At 35.5% G+C, this 20459-nt stretch overlaps 2 protein-coding genes across 4 annotated transcripts in view; both read right to left on the reverse strand.

The window, feature by feature from the left end:
- DSC2 (desmocollin 2) overlaps positions 1-20459 on the reverse strand; it is a 308378-nt gene that overhangs the window by 212325 nt on the left and 75594 nt on the right. The gene's annotated exons all lie outside the window — the stretch shown is intronic.
- Positions 1-20459, reverse strand: part of DSC3 (desmocollin 3) — a 40630-nt gene that overhangs the window by 982 nt on the left and 19189 nt on the right. For 2 of the 3 annotated variants that reach the window (XM_081252232.1, XM_081252234.1), the window contains exons 7-15: positions 18620-18786; positions 15901-16035; positions 15329-15514; positions 12055-12314; positions 11800-11942; positions 10663-10887; positions 8343-8564; positions 6048-6169; positions 1803-2045 (exon numbers count right to left, since the gene is read on the reverse strand). In XM_081252232.1, the coding sequence (XP_081108358.1) occupies positions 1803-2045; positions 6048-6169; positions 8343-8564; positions 10663-10887; positions 11800-11942; positions 12055-12314; positions 15329-15514; positions 15901-16035; positions 18620-18786 (1703 nt within the window). The remainder of the gene's footprint in view (positions 1-1802; positions 2046-6047; positions 6170-8342; positions 8565-10662; positions 10888-11799; positions 11943-12054; positions 12315-15328; positions 15515-15900; positions 16036-18619; positions 18787-20459) is intronic. The other variant, XM_081252233.1, reaches the window with a different exon arrangement.

Here is a 20459-nt window from a genome sequence, read left to right on the forward strand (position 1 = left end):
TACAAAAAATGCACATGGTTGGTCTATATCACAGCCATACCACAAAGTCAGTATATTTTACATTTCTAGTGATCCATACAAATCCAAAATTATGTATACACATTATATTTAAGTACATTTAAATTATTATTAAATTCTTATCCCTAAATTTGATATCTAGAGGCCAGGCTAGTCCACAAAATGGTGGCAATATGCATAGCGGTTAGGAATTTGAGCTTGGATAGTCAAGCAGTCCTGATTTGGAGTCATAGCTTGGCTTTACCAACTAGCTACATGTCTTTGAGCAAGTTATAATACTGAACATCTTTAAGTCTCAGTTTCCTCATTTCTAAAATAGGAATACAGACAATGACTATCTCACAGGATCTTTATTAAATGATGAAATAATAATGCATGAAAAATATTCTTATTATGTCCAGCACGTAGTACATGTTCAATAAACTAAAATCGCTATTATCTGCAGATATAATGTCAGTAAGATTACCACATTGTCTTCAGAATCAAGCTTCCGAGAGAGCCAAAACATGGCAAAATAAAAAGATGCACCAAAAAGTTTCAGTGACATTTAAAATAATCAAGATAACTCACACTGCAAAAACCTGGCCAGAATAGAGGCCAAGCATTCAGCCACATTTACCCTTGGTGTTTGTCACTGGCCTGTCTGCCAACTTGTCAAACTCGTGCACCTCTCCCCTTTCTCACCTGTGTACCCATCCCCTCTCAAACCCAGCGCTTATTACCTTGGCTTACATTAGCAAGTGTCTCTCTTCATGACCATTTTAGCCTCACATCCCATTACCTGACATGCACATTGGAGAACACCTCTAAGAGGGTTTCTTAAGCTTCCCTCCTCCTCAGCCTGATCTTACATGGCTACTGACTGTCTAGAAACAGAAAAGGGATTAACACTTGGATTTGATGAAAAAAATAAATATGCTGTGGACCTATGATAACCTACAGCCATGTCACAGAATGTTGCCCATCTGCAGTCCATCAAAGGCTTTAGGGTTTCTGGACCAGTGTTTGTATTACAACAGCACTGGTACTCTCTGATAAAGGAAGTGAAAACTTAGTACCAGAAAGAATACTTAATTCAGTGGTCCTCTACTCAGGCTGCACGTTTGAATCACCCGAGGAGCTTAAAAAAAAAAAAAAAAAAAAAAAAGCTAAACCAATTAAAATCAGAATCTTTCAAGGTGAAGCACAGGCATTATTATTTTTTAAAAGCTTCCCAGGGAATTTTGATGTGCTGCCAGGAATGAAAATCCCTTTTTGAACCCCCCTATCTTTCATATCCTTGCTTTCCTCTGAATTAGAAAACAATTTATATATGCATGATGCTTTTTACATGAAAAAATAGTTCATATGAACCATATTATTTAATATTCACTCCAGAATTCTGTACAGATGCTTTGTTTTCACAGAGAGATGCAGATTTGATTTGGGGATTTTTGTGATTGTGGAGACTGAGATTTTTTCCCTATTCTTCTATATTAAAAGAGTTCATGAGATAAACACACACCTAAAAATGAAATGTAACTTTAGTGAGGGATAGTAGAATCCTCCAATTTTCATGAGATTTTAGAAATTAAGAGAAATGTGACAGATGAAATAAAAACTTTTATATCAAATACTGTAACAAAATCAAAGAGCAGGAGCAAAAGTAATCAGAGAGTGAGAGAGAAAGGATACATTGGAGAATCTGAAAAAGAAGTTTCTGAAAATATATGTTAATCTCAATTTCCTAATGTTCTCCACTTGGACATTTAAATTGCAGGGTCAAAACACTCAAGGAAACTCACTTCACCAAGGCGGGGCTGAGTGAAATTGTACCACTCCGAGTGGTCCATCTCCACGGTGCCTCCTCTGCAGGAATCCAGGGTGTGATGATGCCCTGCCCCCTGGCACAATTCCAAGGTCTGGTTTCCTCCTTTTACCATTTCAATGGTTTCCTGCCTGCCATTTTTGACTTCTGATCCCATAGTACCACAAAAGCCTTGGCTAGAGCTGTTGACTGTATGGGTCGTAAACCCGTTGGCAGAACACTGAAATAAAATAAAATAAGACAGTTCATATAGGGAGGAAATGGATTCCAAGTAAAGTCGCAAGAAGGCAAAGGAGACAGCTCATTTACTCAACCTTTTATTCATTCATTCATTCAACAGACATTTATCATTTTCCAATTAGGTGCAAAGATAGAGACATGGTCCCTCAGTGGCTCCAAGAAGCTCTTACTCCAATGAGGCAGAAAAATAGACAATTACTTTAAGAATGTGATTATGCTGATGTACAGGTGAACACAGAATGTTATAGGGACACAGAGGAAGAGCATGAAAATTCAAACTCAGAGAAAATAAGTGGAGCAAACTGGGAAAACTCTGAGCTGAGGGATTCCTACTGAGAAATAGGAGGAAGAATGCATTATGTGTAAGAGGGTCTAGAGGCAAAGGCAAATGGTGTTCCTTGGGGGTTCCCAACTTCAGCCTGTCGAGAATGCCTACCACAGAAAGTTCAGAGAGAGAGAGGAAGCTAGAGAGGTTATAAAAGACCAGAGGACATAAAGATCTATATGCCATGCTAAAATTTTTAGACTATCTTGAAGATTATGGGGACTAAAAGAACGGTTTTAATAACAGGCAAGGGACATATTTTTTAAAAAATCATTTTAGGCAATAATGTGAAAGACAAATAAGGAGACAAGTTTACAGTCATGGATATCAGAGAGGTCACTGAAACATTATAGGTGAAAAACGATAAGGATCTAAGCCAAAGTCGAAGCAGGGATGATTAAAAGAAGAGGATGGACTCCATAGAGTGCTTCCTGGTGGTTAGATGGATGACGCAGCAAAGGGAAGGGTCAGGAATTATTCCTATGTGTCCTGCTTGTGCAACTAGATAGATGGTATGACTCACTGAAACAGGGATGAAGGATGCACTTGCGGGTGAGAGGAGGGTGAGCAATTCAATTTTGGACGTGGTAAACAAGAAACCTGTGGATTTCCAAAATAAGTATATGAATATGTGGTCTGGAGCTCAGGTGAGAGATCTGAGCTGGAGTATAATTCTGGGAGTCACTTCCATGTAGGGGGGAGTTGAAGCCATGGGAATAAATGATATCACCCAGAGAAAACTGCAGACCAAAAGAAAAAAAGGCTAAGAATAGAACGACAAGAAACATCATGTTTTAAAGGGTGGATAAAGGAATTAGAGCTGTGACAGAATTGATCTGGAATAGCCACTGAGATAATACGGAACCAAAGAGCTATGACTCTCTAGCCAAGAGAGGATTATGGTAAGGAGATCAATGGTGTAGAAAAAATCCAAGTAGGGTAAGAACTGGTTCAAATAAAGTAAGCACCCATGAGAGTCAAGTAAAAAAGTGGCCAGGGGTGAGCTGTGTCAAAAGAATTTCCACGGAGTGTGGAATGATCAGGAAGTAATGTCATAGAGAAATCGAGTAAAAAATATTTCTCTCAAAAAATTCAGTTTCAAAGAAAAAGAAGTATGGAGGGATCTAGGGGAGGACAAAGAGTCAAGGGAATATTTTAAAATGGAAAAGACTTGATTAAACATTAACTTAATGCTGGAGCTGAACACCAACCCTCCAGGCCATAGGTGAGATGTTTAGTTATAGCAATAACCTCTGCATGTCAGTTTGAATTCTAAACCATCACTTTCACGACAAGACCTCCACTATAATCAGGTGTCATGGTGTCATCTTCTTACCAATTTATTTTTTCTATCTAATATGCAGAGTCTCTATCAAAACAAAGATTTTCAAGTTCAGATAATTTACTGAATCTGAAATATATCTATAAAAGTCAAACATATTATTTTACTGCCTTTGAAAAAAATATCAGAAAAGAGAACTGAAAAGTAGCCATTTGGTGGCACTGCTACCCTACATTTTTTGCTTAGGTTGCTGCTACAGTAAAATTCTATCACACACACACACACACACACACACACACACACACAAATCCTGTTTGTCAAATCTCCTTGATGGGTATAATTTTTCCATTATAAATACATATTAAGATCATATTTCTAAGCTAATAAAGGGAGAATTGAAAATAAACTAAAATCAAAGCTGAATCCACAGTACTGTTTCACATTCTCTAATCTCTATTCCTTCCCCCAAGTTTATTCTCATAGGGCATCAACAACTCCTTCTCCATGTCAGTGATTTTCAAATTTACTTTTCCAGTCCTGATTTTTCACACAACTCCTAACCTCATCTGAATGCCTTTGACTTAAACTCAGATTCAAAACTAAAGTTACCACCTTTACTCATTGTGTTAAAATGAGCTTACACATTCACCGTGAAATTTTGTTGCATTTTGCAAAAATATGCCTAAAATTATATACTGGTATAAATTAACAATTTCAAGTCCTTTTGAGAAGTGTTCCTGATAGAGAACAGGTAAATAGGTGTATGTTACGGTGAAGTGGCCAATCAATGCCACCGACTCCAGCATCAAATGGCAAAGAAAAAATATTAAGTACAGCTCAATCATTCCATTCTCAGATATAAAATAAGAGCTTACTATGAGTCAAGGACTATCATGGGGCTAAATCTATTTCCTGAATGGAGAGATAATTACAGGGTTCCACACATAGGCATGTCAAGCATAGAGGAGTCATGATTTTGCCTGATGGTGGGAAGGAAGTGAGAGAAATAGTCGATAAGAAAGGCATCGTCACCTTGAGATACAGAAAAGGCCTGATATAAAGTCACTGTCCCGGGCTATAGCTTCTGTCACATTGACTCCACTTTTTATTTTATTACTTAAAAGAAAACAATTTTATTTATACACTTAAAATATTTCTTATCCATCCCTATTTTAATTTTCCAATAACCATTATCCTAGTAGAGTTATCTCTACTTATGCTTAAATTATCAAAAGATCCTAATCCTTTATCCTCCCCATTCCTAACGTCTTCCTGTTCTTGTTGGTCACCCTACTGATTCAGTATCACACTGCTCACGTTATGCCACTTTCGTGCAGAAAGCCTTGACTAGCTCTCCCTTACCAAGAGAATAAATCCAAAATCCTTAGTGTGCCACAAAAAAGTTTCATCCCCCATCCCTCTCTTATTATATCTTCTCCCTCCAGAACCTAAGTGTCAAGCCTCTAGTCCAAAATATCATTTCTTCCATTTCAAATCAATTTATTTACTATTCGTTGAATAATCCCTAAACTTTATCATCTCCTTTTTTATTCATTAGGCTATTTTTTTCCATCTCTTCACTTTCAAACCCTTCATGTTCTTTATGTTACAGAGTAATCTGTACCTCTTCCACCAGGCCTTTCTGGTTGATAGCCAGATATCATGAATATACTTATGTATCATCAGTATCTTTGAACTCCACCAGTGTCCTATCATATTGGTGCTAATAGTTTACTGTCACATTCCTATTTATTTTTCAATTTCTCAGGAATGAATTGAAATCTTTTCGAGGGAAGAACATGCCTTGTAATAATTTTTTACATACTTCCCGCAGAACAAGAAGCATAGTGCCAAGCACCTCAGAGGTCCCAAGAAATATGTAAGAAAAGAAAGTGGCAGTATTGCTCCAATCTGCCCCCCGAAACACACACTTTTTTTAAAACATATATCTTTTTGATATTTTTAGTTTACCTTGAGAACTTTCAGCAAGTTCTTCCTATTATAAATGGTCAAAGAGTTAGATAAACAAAGAATAACTGAAAATATACATTGTAGAGATCAGTCAAAAAGATTCTTCTTATAATAAATTCACAACATCCAATAACAAGGTTTAAACCATAACACTAGAGAGTAGAAAAAAGATAACTAAGACAATACATCTGGTTTAATAAATGCCCTACAAAAATATTTGAATATTGACAGATAACATATTTATGTCTACAGAATCTGATCAAATGAAAAATAGAAATTAACTCCTAAATTCTGAAATAACTTCATAAGGATGAGTTAAAGAAATTGTGGGAACTACTCAGAGATAAATAGCTGTATAAAAAAAATAAAATAAAATTCAAAAATTCAAAAGAAAAATTACTTACCACTTTGTCATCTCCAGGTGCTTCTGTGTTTGAGATGATTAAGTTTTGCTGTGCCAAATCTTCAGGAAAACTTTTTTTATTTCTGGCACTAGCAAGTCCACATACTACAGTTAGCAATACAGCTGAGTTAAAAACAAAAACAAAAACTGTTTAACATGCACACAATAAAATACTCATCTTTTATTTCTTATTACCTAAGGTGCACAGGAGGAAAACAAATCACTGAGCATGGTGTCCCACAAATTACCTTGGCCCTTCTAAATTAACAGGCCATGATTTAGCTTAGATTTTAACATTTAAAGTGATTATATGTATATTCTGATACACATATCTTCAAGAATTTGAATTCCACCCATCATTTAAGTATTTTGAATCATGAATTTTTAAAAAATCAATGACATTTTTTAAGACAAAGACTTTAAAGAGATTTACTGATTCCCAAAAGAATGGTTTGCCAATATGAAAAGATAACAAAGCAGACTTTTCTTCCCAGAATAGATTTATCTCCAAGTATCTTAATTAAACTTACTTTGTATTTTGCCTATTCAGAATTTTCATTCTGCATCATAATTGTGGGAGGTTGAAATACATGATGATAAAGCTAACAGCAACAACAACTCTTTACAGTGTTCTACAAGCCCCTATACCAAGGATTGCCAACCTATGGCCCCAAATCCAGCCCACCATTTTTTGTATGACTCATGAGCTGTGGTTTTTATATGTTTAAATGACTGAAAAAAATCAAAAGAATAATAGTTTATTACACAGGAAAAATATATGAAATTCAAATTTTAGTGTCCATAAATAAAGTTCTAATGGAACATAGCCATGCCTGTGGTTTAAATGTTTTCTATGGCTGCTCTCTTGCTACAAGGGCAGATTTGATTGGTTACAAATGAAACCATATGGCCTGCAAAGTTTAAAATATATACTATCTTGTCCTTCACAGAAAAAGTGTACCAACCCTTGCCAACTCTGTGTGGCCCCTTGTTACCTTTCTGGTTCCATTTCCTACACTCCTCTTCCCTCCTCTTCCCTCATCCTCTCTCTACTCTCAGGCCACACTGGTCTCCCTGCCTTCCTTGATCTCTCAAGCATTCCCTCACCTTAGGGCCTTTGAACTGACTTTCTCCTCTGACTGAAAGCTCTTCCTTAAGTATTCTTGGCTGACTCTTTCACCTTTTCCAAAAACCATCAATGATAACCTTCTCAGTTAGGCTGGCCCAACCATCTACTGAAAATTACTATCACTAACACCCATCCCCTGCACTCACCCACACACACTTTACAGCACCAGAGACCCTAATTACCTGGCTCTATTTTTTTCCTTCACAGCATTTAATTTATTTATTACTTTACTGTCACAAGGAAGACTTTGTTTTGGTTTGTTTGCTTTTGTCTGCTTTGTTCATTGATGAATCCCAAGCACCTAGACAGTTCTGGTATATAGTAGGTGTTCAATATATATATATATTTTTTTTGAGTTGATAAAAAATAATAAACCCTTATTAGAAATGTACCATGCACTGTTTTAAGCTCTTCACGTGCATTAACTCAATGAATCTCCGGTGCTACCCCATAAAATAACCTACTACAATTATACCTTTTTACAGATGAGGAAACTGAAGCACAGTGAAGTAACTTGCCCCAGGTCACATGGCTTACAAATAATAGAGCTAGGGTCCAAACTCAGACAGTCTGGTTCCAGAGTCTTACTCTTAACCACTAGTCCTATCACAGAATAAAGGAACAACAGCTAAAATAAGCTGAAGGATTGAATGGAAATGAAAAGAGAAGAAAAAAATAGGGCACCATTGGGAACTACACAACTGGTTAGGAGGAGGTTAATAGAATTTAATTAACCTGGTAGGATACACCCAAGAAGAGATATTGCTGTGATTTGAACACCTCCCATAAGTCTGTAGCTGAAATGAAAATGACATGACATGAAAGTGGCTTTTAGTGGACTTGCATATGGCAGAAGTTTTAGATTGTTTGATTTAGCCTTAAAAGGGGTAGTACGAGGACCAAGAAATAAAAGCTATACATTGACAGGTTCGGCAAAATCTAAGGAATTTTCAACAGTTCTGTCCAAGTATGAAATCTTTGATCTCAAAAAGGATTTTGCTTCTTCTCACAGAAAATATTCATTCAGAACTCAGAAAATAACACAAAAAGAATTTGTAAAGGGGACTCACACCTGACAGAGAGCTGGACAAGATTTCTTTTTAAAGACTTTTCCTGCACTCAGATATTTATTTTATATTTTAAAGTCAGGTAAGTAAAAGGACTTACAGAAAAGCAATACTATACCCAGAAGTATCGCAAGGATCGCCCAGTGGCCAAGTACTCCTGCACTCGGTGCAGTCGTGCGACATTGATCTGGACGAATACAATCACAGAGTTTCACTCTCAAGGTTTTTGTTGCAGATTGATGGCCTCTATCACTTACAATAACGGAAATATAATATTCTTGAAATTTGGCATTTTTCAAATATGAAAGACGGGCAGCTGTATCTGAAAGAAAAGAATTATATTTTTAATGAACATTGATTCCTCCTTTAACATCTGTTCCACCACACCTATTTTTAAAGACACTATTCTCAAGGAACCATCTTCCATGTGAAAATGGATAAAAAAAGATGACAATCTTCGACATTTTCAAGCACTAATATCACCAGATGTATGTTGCCCATTGTAACTTTTTAGAAGAGAGGCTTAAATAAATAATTTGGCATTGGAGTGACCCAGCAGCCTTTCAGCAATACTTAGTATTCCCTTATTTCCTCCCTTATCTACAAGCTAATGATGCTAGATTGGCTCTTGACATACACTCCAAGCATTTCTCTAAAGTACCAGTTTATGGTACTCATAAAGAATTAACACCAATAGTTACACACAAGAGATGTCTTAAGTTCATATTTTCTTATCCATTTACCTTCTGGTACCTGTCCATTGTCTTTATGTATAAGGTAATTTCTCAAAGGACAACTGACCCTTGGTATTTAACACCTTCCCTGTGGAAGTAATCTCAATACCAGAAAACTAATTAACATCACCCAGGCTAGGTATAAGGCTTACATAAACACAGACATATCTATATTCTAACAATACAAGTTTTTACAAACAGTGTTATTTCCCCAATGAACTTGTTACCTTATTTCAATGACTTTATTATCAACTGACCAAAAGCTCCACACACTTTCAATGGCAATTGCAATCTTTTGGGTTTTTCAATAAGTGAAATGAAAAAATACCATAATGCACCTCCTGGAAGTGATCTGTAATTTCTAAGCCTTTCTTAAATGCACTGTTAGAGCTGTTGAGAACTCCGAAGATTTCTGGATACACCTCAGACACAAAGATCCCCAGAGGAATGTGAATTACCACTAAGGTTTATTTGGAACTTTTCAGGATTATATTGTGTTTAAAGTAAAATCCTTCAAATCTCTCTCGTCCCTCAAGACCACAGGCTGAGCCATATTCATGTCCATTCACTCCTACTAGTGCAGTAGCCTCTGACTTTCTCTGCCACTCAACTCTGCACTCTTCAAACTGCCCTCCTAACTGTTATCAATGTCACTGTTTTTAAGACATACATCTGCTACAGCATTGCCTTACTTGTACACTCTCAATACGTACCTGCTGTCACCAACCATACAAAGGTCAGTCTCCTCAGCTAGTACATAAGGCCCTTCATCACCACTCCCACCAAATCTCTCGGCATTCCTACTAAAACCTTCTAAACTCTAACAACCCTGATTTACTTATTGCCCTAGTATTTTCCTGATTTCATGCACATTTGTTTATCAATTATTGATTAAACAAACATTTATTAAGCAGTTAGTGTCTACCTAGCACTGGGCTAGGTGCTGGAAATACACAGATGGGTTACAAATGTTCTGAGAAAGTCATGTATTAGAGCAGAAAGGTAAACAGATAAGAATACAACATGTAGATACAACAGGTAGATAGTAGGTGCTCCATAAGTATTATGAATTAATATCAAGCTAAGAAGTGGGAAGGAGGTAGTCTAGGCAGAAGGAACAGCATATGCAAAAGTTGAACTGCATGAAAGAGCACAACATAGCAACAAAACAGCAGTGAACTATGGCTGTAACATAGAAAACTGTACACCCCAGAAACCACTACTGTAGCAGTCTGCAGGCTTCAATGCCAGGCCTCTGTCCACAGCCCACCATGTTTCCTTCCAGAATGTTATAGAGTGCTTATCCCACATACCCAGATCCCTCATTTCCAGAGTTTGCTTACACTAAAATTTAAGCTGCCCACCTCCTGTTCTTTCCTCATCGCACAGTAGTTACTTCAAAAACACAGCAAGAGCAATTTGTTTTAATGATAAGTTGCCCAATATTTTAACAAGGATTTTTTGTCTTTGTTGTAAATGTAAATTCTGCCTTCATAAAAATTATGATTTTTTTCATTTTATGTACAATATATAACACAGGTCCCACACAATGTGTGCAAAAGTTAAAGTTAGCCTTCTAAAATCTGTTCCTGAGAATCCATTTTACATTATGCTTCACGTGAGTAAAGCAGTAAATCCATTCTTAATTATTTCAGAGCATATAAATCATTATTTTTGAGGAAATACCATTAACTTTGGTGAGGGTCCATGGTCTGTTGATTTCTGGAGAAGTTTTTGCCAGGCTGAAGTGAAATGGAGCGCCGTGGTTGGGCTCGTCAGGATCAACAGCTGAAATGTCAACATACTCCATCTTTGGTTTGCAAACTACTAGATGATTTTGAACTATTTCTGGTGGATTATCATTCTCATCTTCAATTTTAATTGCAAGGGTTCCAGTACATGATCTACTATCTAGGAAGAAAGGAAAAAAGTTTAGTGTAGTTCATAGACTTTTATAGTTTCTTAAGAAAAATAATCAACTAGATTCTACATATGATGTATGGGGTTTTTTTTAAAATAAACTCTGATAATTAGAGAAAACGGTAAATAAGAAGGTAGATGGATAAATGAAACCTGTAGATCACCTAAAATGAGTGTGCTGTTGATAGTATCAGATATAACTGGCCATAAAACTTTTACCAGAATTATTACCAAAAAGTAAAAATAAATGTCTGAATTTCAAACTCTCTATTTCCTTGGGTTGCTTTTGGTCCAGATGTTAAGGAACAGTAAGGTGACTACAGAAATGTTACTCTAATCCTGGTACACATTTAAACCACCTAGGGAGATTTTTAAAAAATATACGATGCCCAGGCTCCCCAACCAGGGATTCTGATTCAGTTGGTCTGAGGTAGTGTCTACACCTTGATATTTTTTTTAATGTCTCAAATTATTTTAATACGTAGCCAGGGTTGAGAAACTCTGGGTTACTTTAAGGAACAGAATTCAAGGAAAGAACTTATTTTGACTTAATAGTCAGCTGAGCTATTTAACAGCTCAATTTAAAATGATGTAAAGAGATCTAGAAGAGTCTGGTGAGACCATTTCATCTAGTCCTAGACTTAAGTTTCATCTCTGTCCTCTGACATGGAGATCTATAGGCATTTAAGATGCTGCCATGCTAGGGATATAAAGATAAATAAGGCATGGTTTCATGTCACCAAGCAGTTTCACCTTGTTTGATGATTAAGATAAATAGAAACAATCTTTAAAGTAATTTCTAAGAATTCTATATACTTAGCACAAGGATAATTCTGCACAAGATTAAATGAAGTTTATTCTCTAATTCTTTTATAACATACCAGATGAAAGCTGGTGTTTTACCTTGATCTATTGCCAGGACTGTAACATTATACAAGGCACTTCTGGGAGTTACAGCCTCCCTGTCTAAGGTTTTGGAAATTACGAGTGAGCCCGAAATTTCATTAATGGTGATCCACCCTTTTGGGTCATGCAATAATTTGTACCTGTTAATAAAAAGTAAAAATAGTTTTTAACACTATAAAATGTACTAAAATATATTACTGTCTCAATTATTACAAATACATAATTAGTATATGGTTATAGATTTCTTTGTACCTTAAACCACTGCTACTTTTAGTTTCAGGGTCATATGCCTTATATCCACTGATCTTTGAACCCATTGGGGAGTTTTCTTTAATCTGTACATATTGGATTGCAGGTCTGCATTCAGGCCCTTCGTCCTGATCCTTCACAACAACTGTGACCAAGGCTCTGTTCATGTTTGTCATTCTGAGTGTCACATCTCCAGTAAATGGAGCTTCATTGCCTACTCCAATTTCCAGGACCACTTGACGGTTTTCTTCGTAATTCAGTGGCTTTAAAAAAAGGACAAGTATATGAACATCAGTGTAAAATACATTTGGTATTTCAAATAGCAAGTGAACTTTTGTCGATATGAACAGTGCTACATAAATTCTGTGCTCTCACTTAGCCAATATTGACTTTTATCCTTTGCTAAAGAGAGAGGTGATTCTTCACTAAGCCTTTAGCAAGAGTGGTCGGAAAGTTTCTGTAGGTGGTTTTATGGAGTTGTGGGAAAGCAATTCCTAAAATATTTTTATAGCTCATTCTTACTAAGGAAAATTATTCTGAACCTGAAGATAATGCAAAAACATGACTGTGTTCTTCTGGCCTTATTTAGAAGACCGGCCTAAGGGTCATCTGACTCTTGGAGAATGTTCAACTTACTACTTACCACTATGAGGGCCCAGACATTTTACAGTTCTTATAAAACTAGATGTTGACTTAAAGATGAAATGGTGCAGTGATTCTATTTTCTCTCTGATAGATATTGTATTTCAAATGCACGTTTTAACTGTCCTCTAAGGCATATAACTGAGCAATCTTTATTTCAGCTTTTCCTTTTATCAAAATCCATACAGCTTCTCATTTCTTCTAGGAAGCTGCTTTGGCTTTTTGCTGAGTCCCTCACTGATGAGTTAAGTAAAATTTTTACCCGTGCTAACTATCTATTTTTATGAAAATTTTATTTTTGAGAATTTGAGAATTATACTTTGCCATTGTTTGTAGTTTATCCAATGAAACTCTCACAGTGAAGAATGCAGAGGGGTAAGAAAAATATAATGTGCTATTGGCATTATTATTATCATCATCCCCATTTTAGAGAGCAGGAAAGTGAAGAAGAGGAAATAAAATGGGTTTCTCAAAGCCAAAAGAAACTCATTCGAGCTGGAGTTTGAAGCCAGGTAGTCTGGTCTGAGTCCATTTTCCTAACCACCACACTATAATCCTTCTGCTTACTTGACTCACCAGCCTCTAAAATCTTCTAAATCAATTCTTTGGTTACAATTGATTTTTATACAGCAAACAAGCCAAATCCATAAAAAAGTATTTTACACTGTACTGAAAAGCTAACGCACTTTTTCTTTCATTCTCTTTCTGCTTATCAAAATAATCACTGGCTGAACATTGAACAAAATCAAAACTGATGAGTAAAATTTTGGGTTTAAGCCTTTCTCCACATCTCCACATCTAGGCATTATCAAGCTGAGATACTAATACCACAAGTCCAATAAGAAGTCAAGAAAATTTCTGAATCTTAGAATCTACAAAATGTATGTGAAACTCTTTTTGATTCTTTTATTAATATCCCAGAAACTGGAGCGCCAAGAGAGAAAAAGATTAATATCTGTTTATTTGCTGCTAATGAACACTACCTCACAAATTGCTCATATTGCTATGATCAGGCTGAGAGTCTGCTAGCAATGAGAAATGGATGGAAATTTAGAAAACAGCTGCTGCCTTAGAAGAGGTGCAGTTATTCAATCTAGAGTTGCTTGCTAAAAGCTCTAGAGTTTTTTATGCAATCTGTTAAGGCTTAAACTGGATATTGCTGTAGTAGCTTAAAACTCCACAAGATTTAGAAATCTGGTGGGATGAAATCAATGATTAAGAAAAAAATATGAATTCTCTTCAACCATAGGATACCTTCTTGTTTCATCAACTGAAAAAAAATTGTCCAAAAATATCCCATATCTGCACTAAGATGCTAACAATTCCCTAGAAAATGTATTGTTGTGAAGATGGATGTGAGGACTTTCTACGTTGAGAATGACCGAGAACTCTGTCTTCCTCACTCAAGCTCTGATGCACTGCTGCTGTTGCAGAAATGGGCAGAAAATACTAAGATGGAAAGATTACCCAGGACACCCAGCTAAAGACTGAATCAGCTCATACTCTACAGTTTCAAAAAAGTTATCTATTAAGGAAAATTATAACACTATTCCCAAGAACAGGATGTGACTCTAAAAATATAATACTAATATCCTATAGTTTACCAAGTGCTCTCATTTTCATTATCATATTTGAATAGCTACTAGAAAGATAGAGAGAAATATTATTTATATTTTACAGGTAATACAGAGGCTAATTTTTCAAGATCACAGAGCTATGCAAAGCAATTTAACACAGGGCTTAAGAGCAGATAACTTGGAATCAAAGAAACAGACTCAAATCCTGTCTCTACTACATCTGAGCAGTGTCACTTTGGGTAGGTTTCTTAATGTCTCTGAGACTAAGTTTTCTCTTCTGTACAATTGTTATAAGAATGACATTTAACATTAGCACACACAGTAAGTGCTGCTTTACACTACAGGACAATTTTCTTTCTTTTTCTGGGTTAGGAATATAAAACCAAGAGTCCTTCCCAAAAGAGCCTTTTCTGCCCTTATAACCTGGACCCTAGAATGTAACAGTACTACCAAAAATACAACATATAGAATAAAGAATATGTTCATTCAGTGCTGTTTGATATAATACTATATTTCATCCTCAATATTACCTTGAAGAAGATCAGATACAACCAGTCATATATTTGAGAGAGAGACACACACAGAAAAGAATAAGAGCCTCTAAATTATATCATGTAAAGAATAGTTAGAGGAATTGGGAATATTTATCCTAGAGAAGGTAAATCTCAAATAGACATCACAGCCTTTTCAAAGGATTATACCTGTTTTGTATAACATTAGAGATAAAACCTGGTCCAATGACACGGGTTACAAGGAGAATAACTTAGGCACAGTAAAAGTAAGGCCTTCTGAGAATTAGAGTTCCCCAGACATGGAATAAGCTGCCAATGGATATACGAAGATTCTTACGATCGAGAATGTTCAAGCATAAGCTAGATGCCTAATAGCTGGTAACAAATTATAGAAGAAAGGCAGCATTAAAGCAGAACAAGTGAACTAAATAGATTAAGTTCTCTTCCAACTTGTAAAGTCTATGATCTGAAACTACTTAGTTGATTAAACCATTAGTTAATTAAAACTTAACTTGCCAAGTTGTCTATTACTCATTATTACTTTACCTTTACAACATAGAGAACACCTTCATTAGTTTCTTTGTCTGTACTGATTTTGAAATGTCCATTTCCATTGCCCTTTAAAATAGTAAAATTGGCTCTCCAACTGGTAGTGTTAATTAAATCCTTATCTTCTACAGGTATTCGTAAGATTTCCACATCGAACGTATTTTCCTCTACTGATACTTCATACTGAAACAGAGAAAACTCATTAAAAACTTACTTTATAAAGGAAACTTTTACAAAGAAAGTAAAATGTTTCTTCCACTCCAAAAGTACTTGTTCTTACAGTTTTTGCCTAGATTATTTAAAAACATGAATCACAAAAGCATTGTTTTACTAAGGGTTATCTTTTAAATGAATGAAGAAATTTGTTACAAATTAAGACTAATGCTGTGGTCTTTAACAAAAGGGAGATAATATAAATACTATTATGAATAAATAAAAGATATTTATATGACAGATATTTCATTTTATTGATAAAATAAACATACATACTTCAAAGTATGATAAATATTTTATTAATTCAGATTAAACAAAAATAACAATAGAGATCAATTTTGATATTATCTACTTACAGCATTTTGTATGAAAGTGGGTAAATTGTCATTTGAATCTTTTACTGTTATGATGCAAGTTGCTGTACTCATCAATCCAAAAAATTGACCATCCATGTCTTGTACTCTCATTATCAATGAGTACTTGTTTACAGCCTGAAAACAAAGCAAATATTTAATTAGCTTTGAAAACCTTGTTTAGATTTATAAAGGAAACCTCAGTTGTTCACATTTCTATTGGTGTGTATCCATGCTTTTATTTGATTTCCCTATTTGTATATACCCAAAGACATGGTAGACAGGAATAAAGCTGAAAAGGTAAGCAGAAGTTCAATTACAAGATCCATAGTAAGAATGTAGACTTATGTTTAAGCAGCAGGTAATGGGAAAGGTTTTATGGGAGTCATATTGGGAGCACAAAATAGAAACATTTGAGTTTGAGAAAGAATATATTTAAAAGAAGGTCGAGCACAATTTGGAGTAAGCTGAGCTGAGATTCAAAGGCTCCTGAAATAGTACAAAGCTGGGGCATTAGCAATGAGGACAAAAAGAAAGGGTGAGGAAAGTTATTTGTAAGTCAGAACGGAGTTGGACTGAAGAACAGATTGTATGCACAAGCTACGAGAGAAAGAGGGGGTGGAGGATGCTGCTCAGGTGTACTACCTGGATAACAGGCACACAGAAGTATCACCAACCAATACAGGAAGACAGCGGTTCTCTGAGGAAGTGAACACTGGCAAGGTTGGCAAGGAGATGCGAAAAAAATGAGTTTTGTCTGGTGGATACTGAATTTTATGTTCCTATGGGAAATCTAAGGAGAAAGGTCCAGAAGGCAGCTGGATAGATGGCCCTATACTTAAGGGGAGTTCAAGGCCAGAAACACCAATCTGGGAGTCAGCAGTATGTAGATAGTGGTTGAGATTATGACAAGAATCTGATTTCCTGGGAGAGGTTAAAGGATGAGAAGAGCTGAGGATATAAGGAACAACAGCATTTCAAGCGGGAGGGAAGTAAGAAGACTAAGCAAAGGACAGACACTCAGAACAAAAGATCAGAGAAGCAGAAGGAGAGCCAGAAATCCAAGAGAAGAGAGAGTTTTAATAATTGCCAGCAATAGAGAGAGTTTTAATAATCAAACTTTGGATTAGGCAATTAGGTGGTCGCTGTTGACTTCTGCGAATGGAGTTTGCAAATGGTGTGTTGATGATGAAATGGAGTCCCTGGTCTGTGACACAATCAGCTCTGTTTTCTTTCCCTTCTATTTTTCTCTTCTTTAGCCACTCCTTTTGTTCTTCTTCATTTTCTATTTCCCTCTCTCCCTTCCTTGGTCTTTATTTTACTCATCCTTCTTTCACGGTGGAAACCAACATTCCCACCCCGAAACGCTCCTTCCACAGGCTCCAGCACTCTCTGAGACCCTGCTTTTTCTTCCTCTAAATGCAGTTTCTCTAGCTCCCTTGTTCATTTCTTTACTTCCTGTATTGTCCCCTACAACACACCTCGTGGTTGTTCCCCACAAACTCCCATTATATTTTTTTTGATCAAGCAAGCACATCTGGATTTGACCCCAAATCTGTATCTTACAAGCTGTGTAACCTTAATTTATTTAATTTCTCTAAGCCTCATTTGTCAATATTGAAAAATTAGGAAAAATCCTTGTTTTCACTTGATTACCATATCATCTCTAAATATTCCACAGATTCAAAACACATTCATATTGTTCCCTTCGAACTTTCCCGTTTATTATGGCCATTATGTATTTTATCACATAGCATGTCCTGACCCCACAAAAATAAAAATAAATAAAACCTTTGTACTATTTTTTATTCTTTTTTATAGGTTCTCACCATCTCTCCCTTTTGCTCTGACATCAAATCCCGCTGATTTCTTCTTTATAATATCTCTCCCAGTCATATCAATCCTTCCATTTATGTTATTCTAGTTTTAGTGGGAACCACTGAAGTGTTCTAACAAAGCTACTTTGTACATATGAAATTGATTGATCTGCCTCAGTCAATAATGCAAGACTCTGAGTTAAATATGGGCTGATGAAATGGACAAGAGCAAGATCAGAAGATTCAGTACAGTAATTTGACCTGGGCAAGTCAATCAATCCTTCTGTCGCCTTTCTCCCTTATAGATTGGATACAACCTCTAGCTAATCAAACAAGGAAATTATAAAGATGAGATCAAATTATCCATAAAGAATTTGAACATCAAGTGCTATACATGTAAAAATATGCTATTACTATCATCCAAATAGTGTTACAGATTTTTAACAATCTATCAACTTTATCTTAACGAATCCTTTCCTGATTAAAAGTACATATCTATACATATCTATAATAACTGGATAGGGATCAGGGTATAATCTATACCCATGGAATAAGCAACGCTAATTGTCCTACATGAGAATTGAGCTGGAACACTGAGCTGGAACCAACTAGCCATACACAAGAAATAAAGTATTATTCAATAATATCAACATTCATAGCAATATCTTTTTTTCTCACCCCTTCTGAACACCAGTTGATCTTTATTTCTATTCCTCATGGTTTCTCTTACATAAGGAAATAGAAATAATATAAAAACAGGTAACAGAGCCAGGAATTCTTATTGTCTTATGCCTAAATAAAATAAAATGAGAAACTCTTAATCCACAGGATAGCAAATTATAGTTAATTGGAGGTGGTGGGTTCAACCCCAAGTAAAATGATAATCTAAGGATTGTGAAGGCTACCTCTCTGTCCAAATTATGAGAGACTGTGGTGATTACACCTGTGCTGGGATGCACAGAAAAGATCCCAGGTGATCCTGGCGTCTGCTCCAAAATGCTATACTTCAGGCGTGTATGCATCGTGTCTGGTTCATCTCTGTCCGTGGCATAAATCACTCCCACTGTAGTACCTACATGTTTAAAAAAAGAGTCTTTACTTTCCAGAATTGCAAAATATGTTTAGGCATATCTACACTTCTCAAATTCTAACAGTGATGGTGGAAACCTCATTTACGATATTCCATCTTTACATACTACTGATGAAGATGACTTCAAATTTATAAGATGAAACACTTTGATGCTGAGAATCAAGGCATACTCTTACTTTGCCCACAACTTAAACTATTTGATAGTAAATTAATTATAAACTTATTTAAATGGCATCCAAGAATAATTTCAATACATATTCCCACATACTGCAATAACTAACCTAGCTGGAGAGAGAAATCATGTCTCCTAAGTAAATCGGATTTTTTAAAATCAAAGTTTTGATTAATAACTAAATCAAGGCTGACTTGGGTTATAACTGGACAGATGATGAAGTTGACCTTTCACATCTCAGTCTCTTTTTATTCTATTTTTTGCTTGTTCTTGATTTGCTTCTTTCTCTTTCACCAGATCTGTATCCAAACCTCACTGCCCCCAGCCCCACTTAATCTTATTTCATATTATTTACCATTCAGGGAGAATTTAAGTTAACTTTTTCTGCAGTTAGAGCTATTAGTATTTTTCAGCAGTATGGAAAGTAAGAATATTGCTCTGGTAAAGGACTTCAGGTATCAAAGAGTACACACAGGTGGTATTTTTATAGTCTAAGGATAGTGTTCCAATGCCCATGAGATTATAATACATAGAACCACTTTGGCTATAGCTCTGTATGTGAGGTTGGCCTGAGGAACAATACATAGACACATACAATCATATACATATATATATGTGTATATATATATATATATATATTCATTGAAATTTTATATTTGAGGGAAATAAAAGCCAAGTAAAACTATTAATGCAAGGAAGTATTAGTTTTAAATAATTTTGTCATTATATCCTTAAACTTTATATATGTATGTATATGTGTGCTTAAGTATATATATGTGTATACATATATATGTATACATAGATATAGATATAAATTTGTAGAGAATGTCCAAATACATACTTAAAAGTAACAAAAAGATTTCTGCAGTGGATCAATATGAAGACATGAAGTAATAATCTTATTATTATAAGAAAATAAATTATCTTTTCATAGAAAACTGTTTATAATCTTTATAAGACATACATTTTCTTCCTGCAATTTCATTGACAGTCAGGAAGACATAAACACTATTTTAATTCTCTGGATACAGAACTCCTTTACTTATTACATAAAACCTTCCTAAAATCTTGACTTGGAAATTATTTTCCATGAGTGCTATATTTCACTATTCGTTGAGCATCCTTTGCCCAAACTCTCTGTGTGTGAGTTAAGGCAAACTCAAAGAACACCTTCAGAGCACCACAGCCTTAACAGGGCTGAACCTACTGGTGTGATATGCTTAAAGTATTCTGGGTTAATCTGGGCATCAAAGTGTTTGCCCTAGATCCTTCTCTGTTACTACCAAAGAGAACAGAATGTTCAAGAAAGAGTCTAAAACCAATCATCCCTCTTTGAAAATAGAAAAATGTAAGAGTCATAGACTTGTGAGGTTAAAAACATTATAAGTCATCTAACATAATTAACTCATTTTATAGATCAGAGAACTCAAAGGAACTTCCATGAGTTCCCACAGTGAAATAATAACAGACCCTGAATCAAAAA

Source organism: Mesoplodon bidens (assembly GCF_964165515.1).
Source record: "Mesoplodon bidens genome assembly, chromosome: 13".
NCBI classification, from domain to species: Eukaryota; Metazoa; Chordata; class Mammalia; order Artiodactyla; family Ziphiidae; genus Mesoplodon; species Mesoplodon bidens.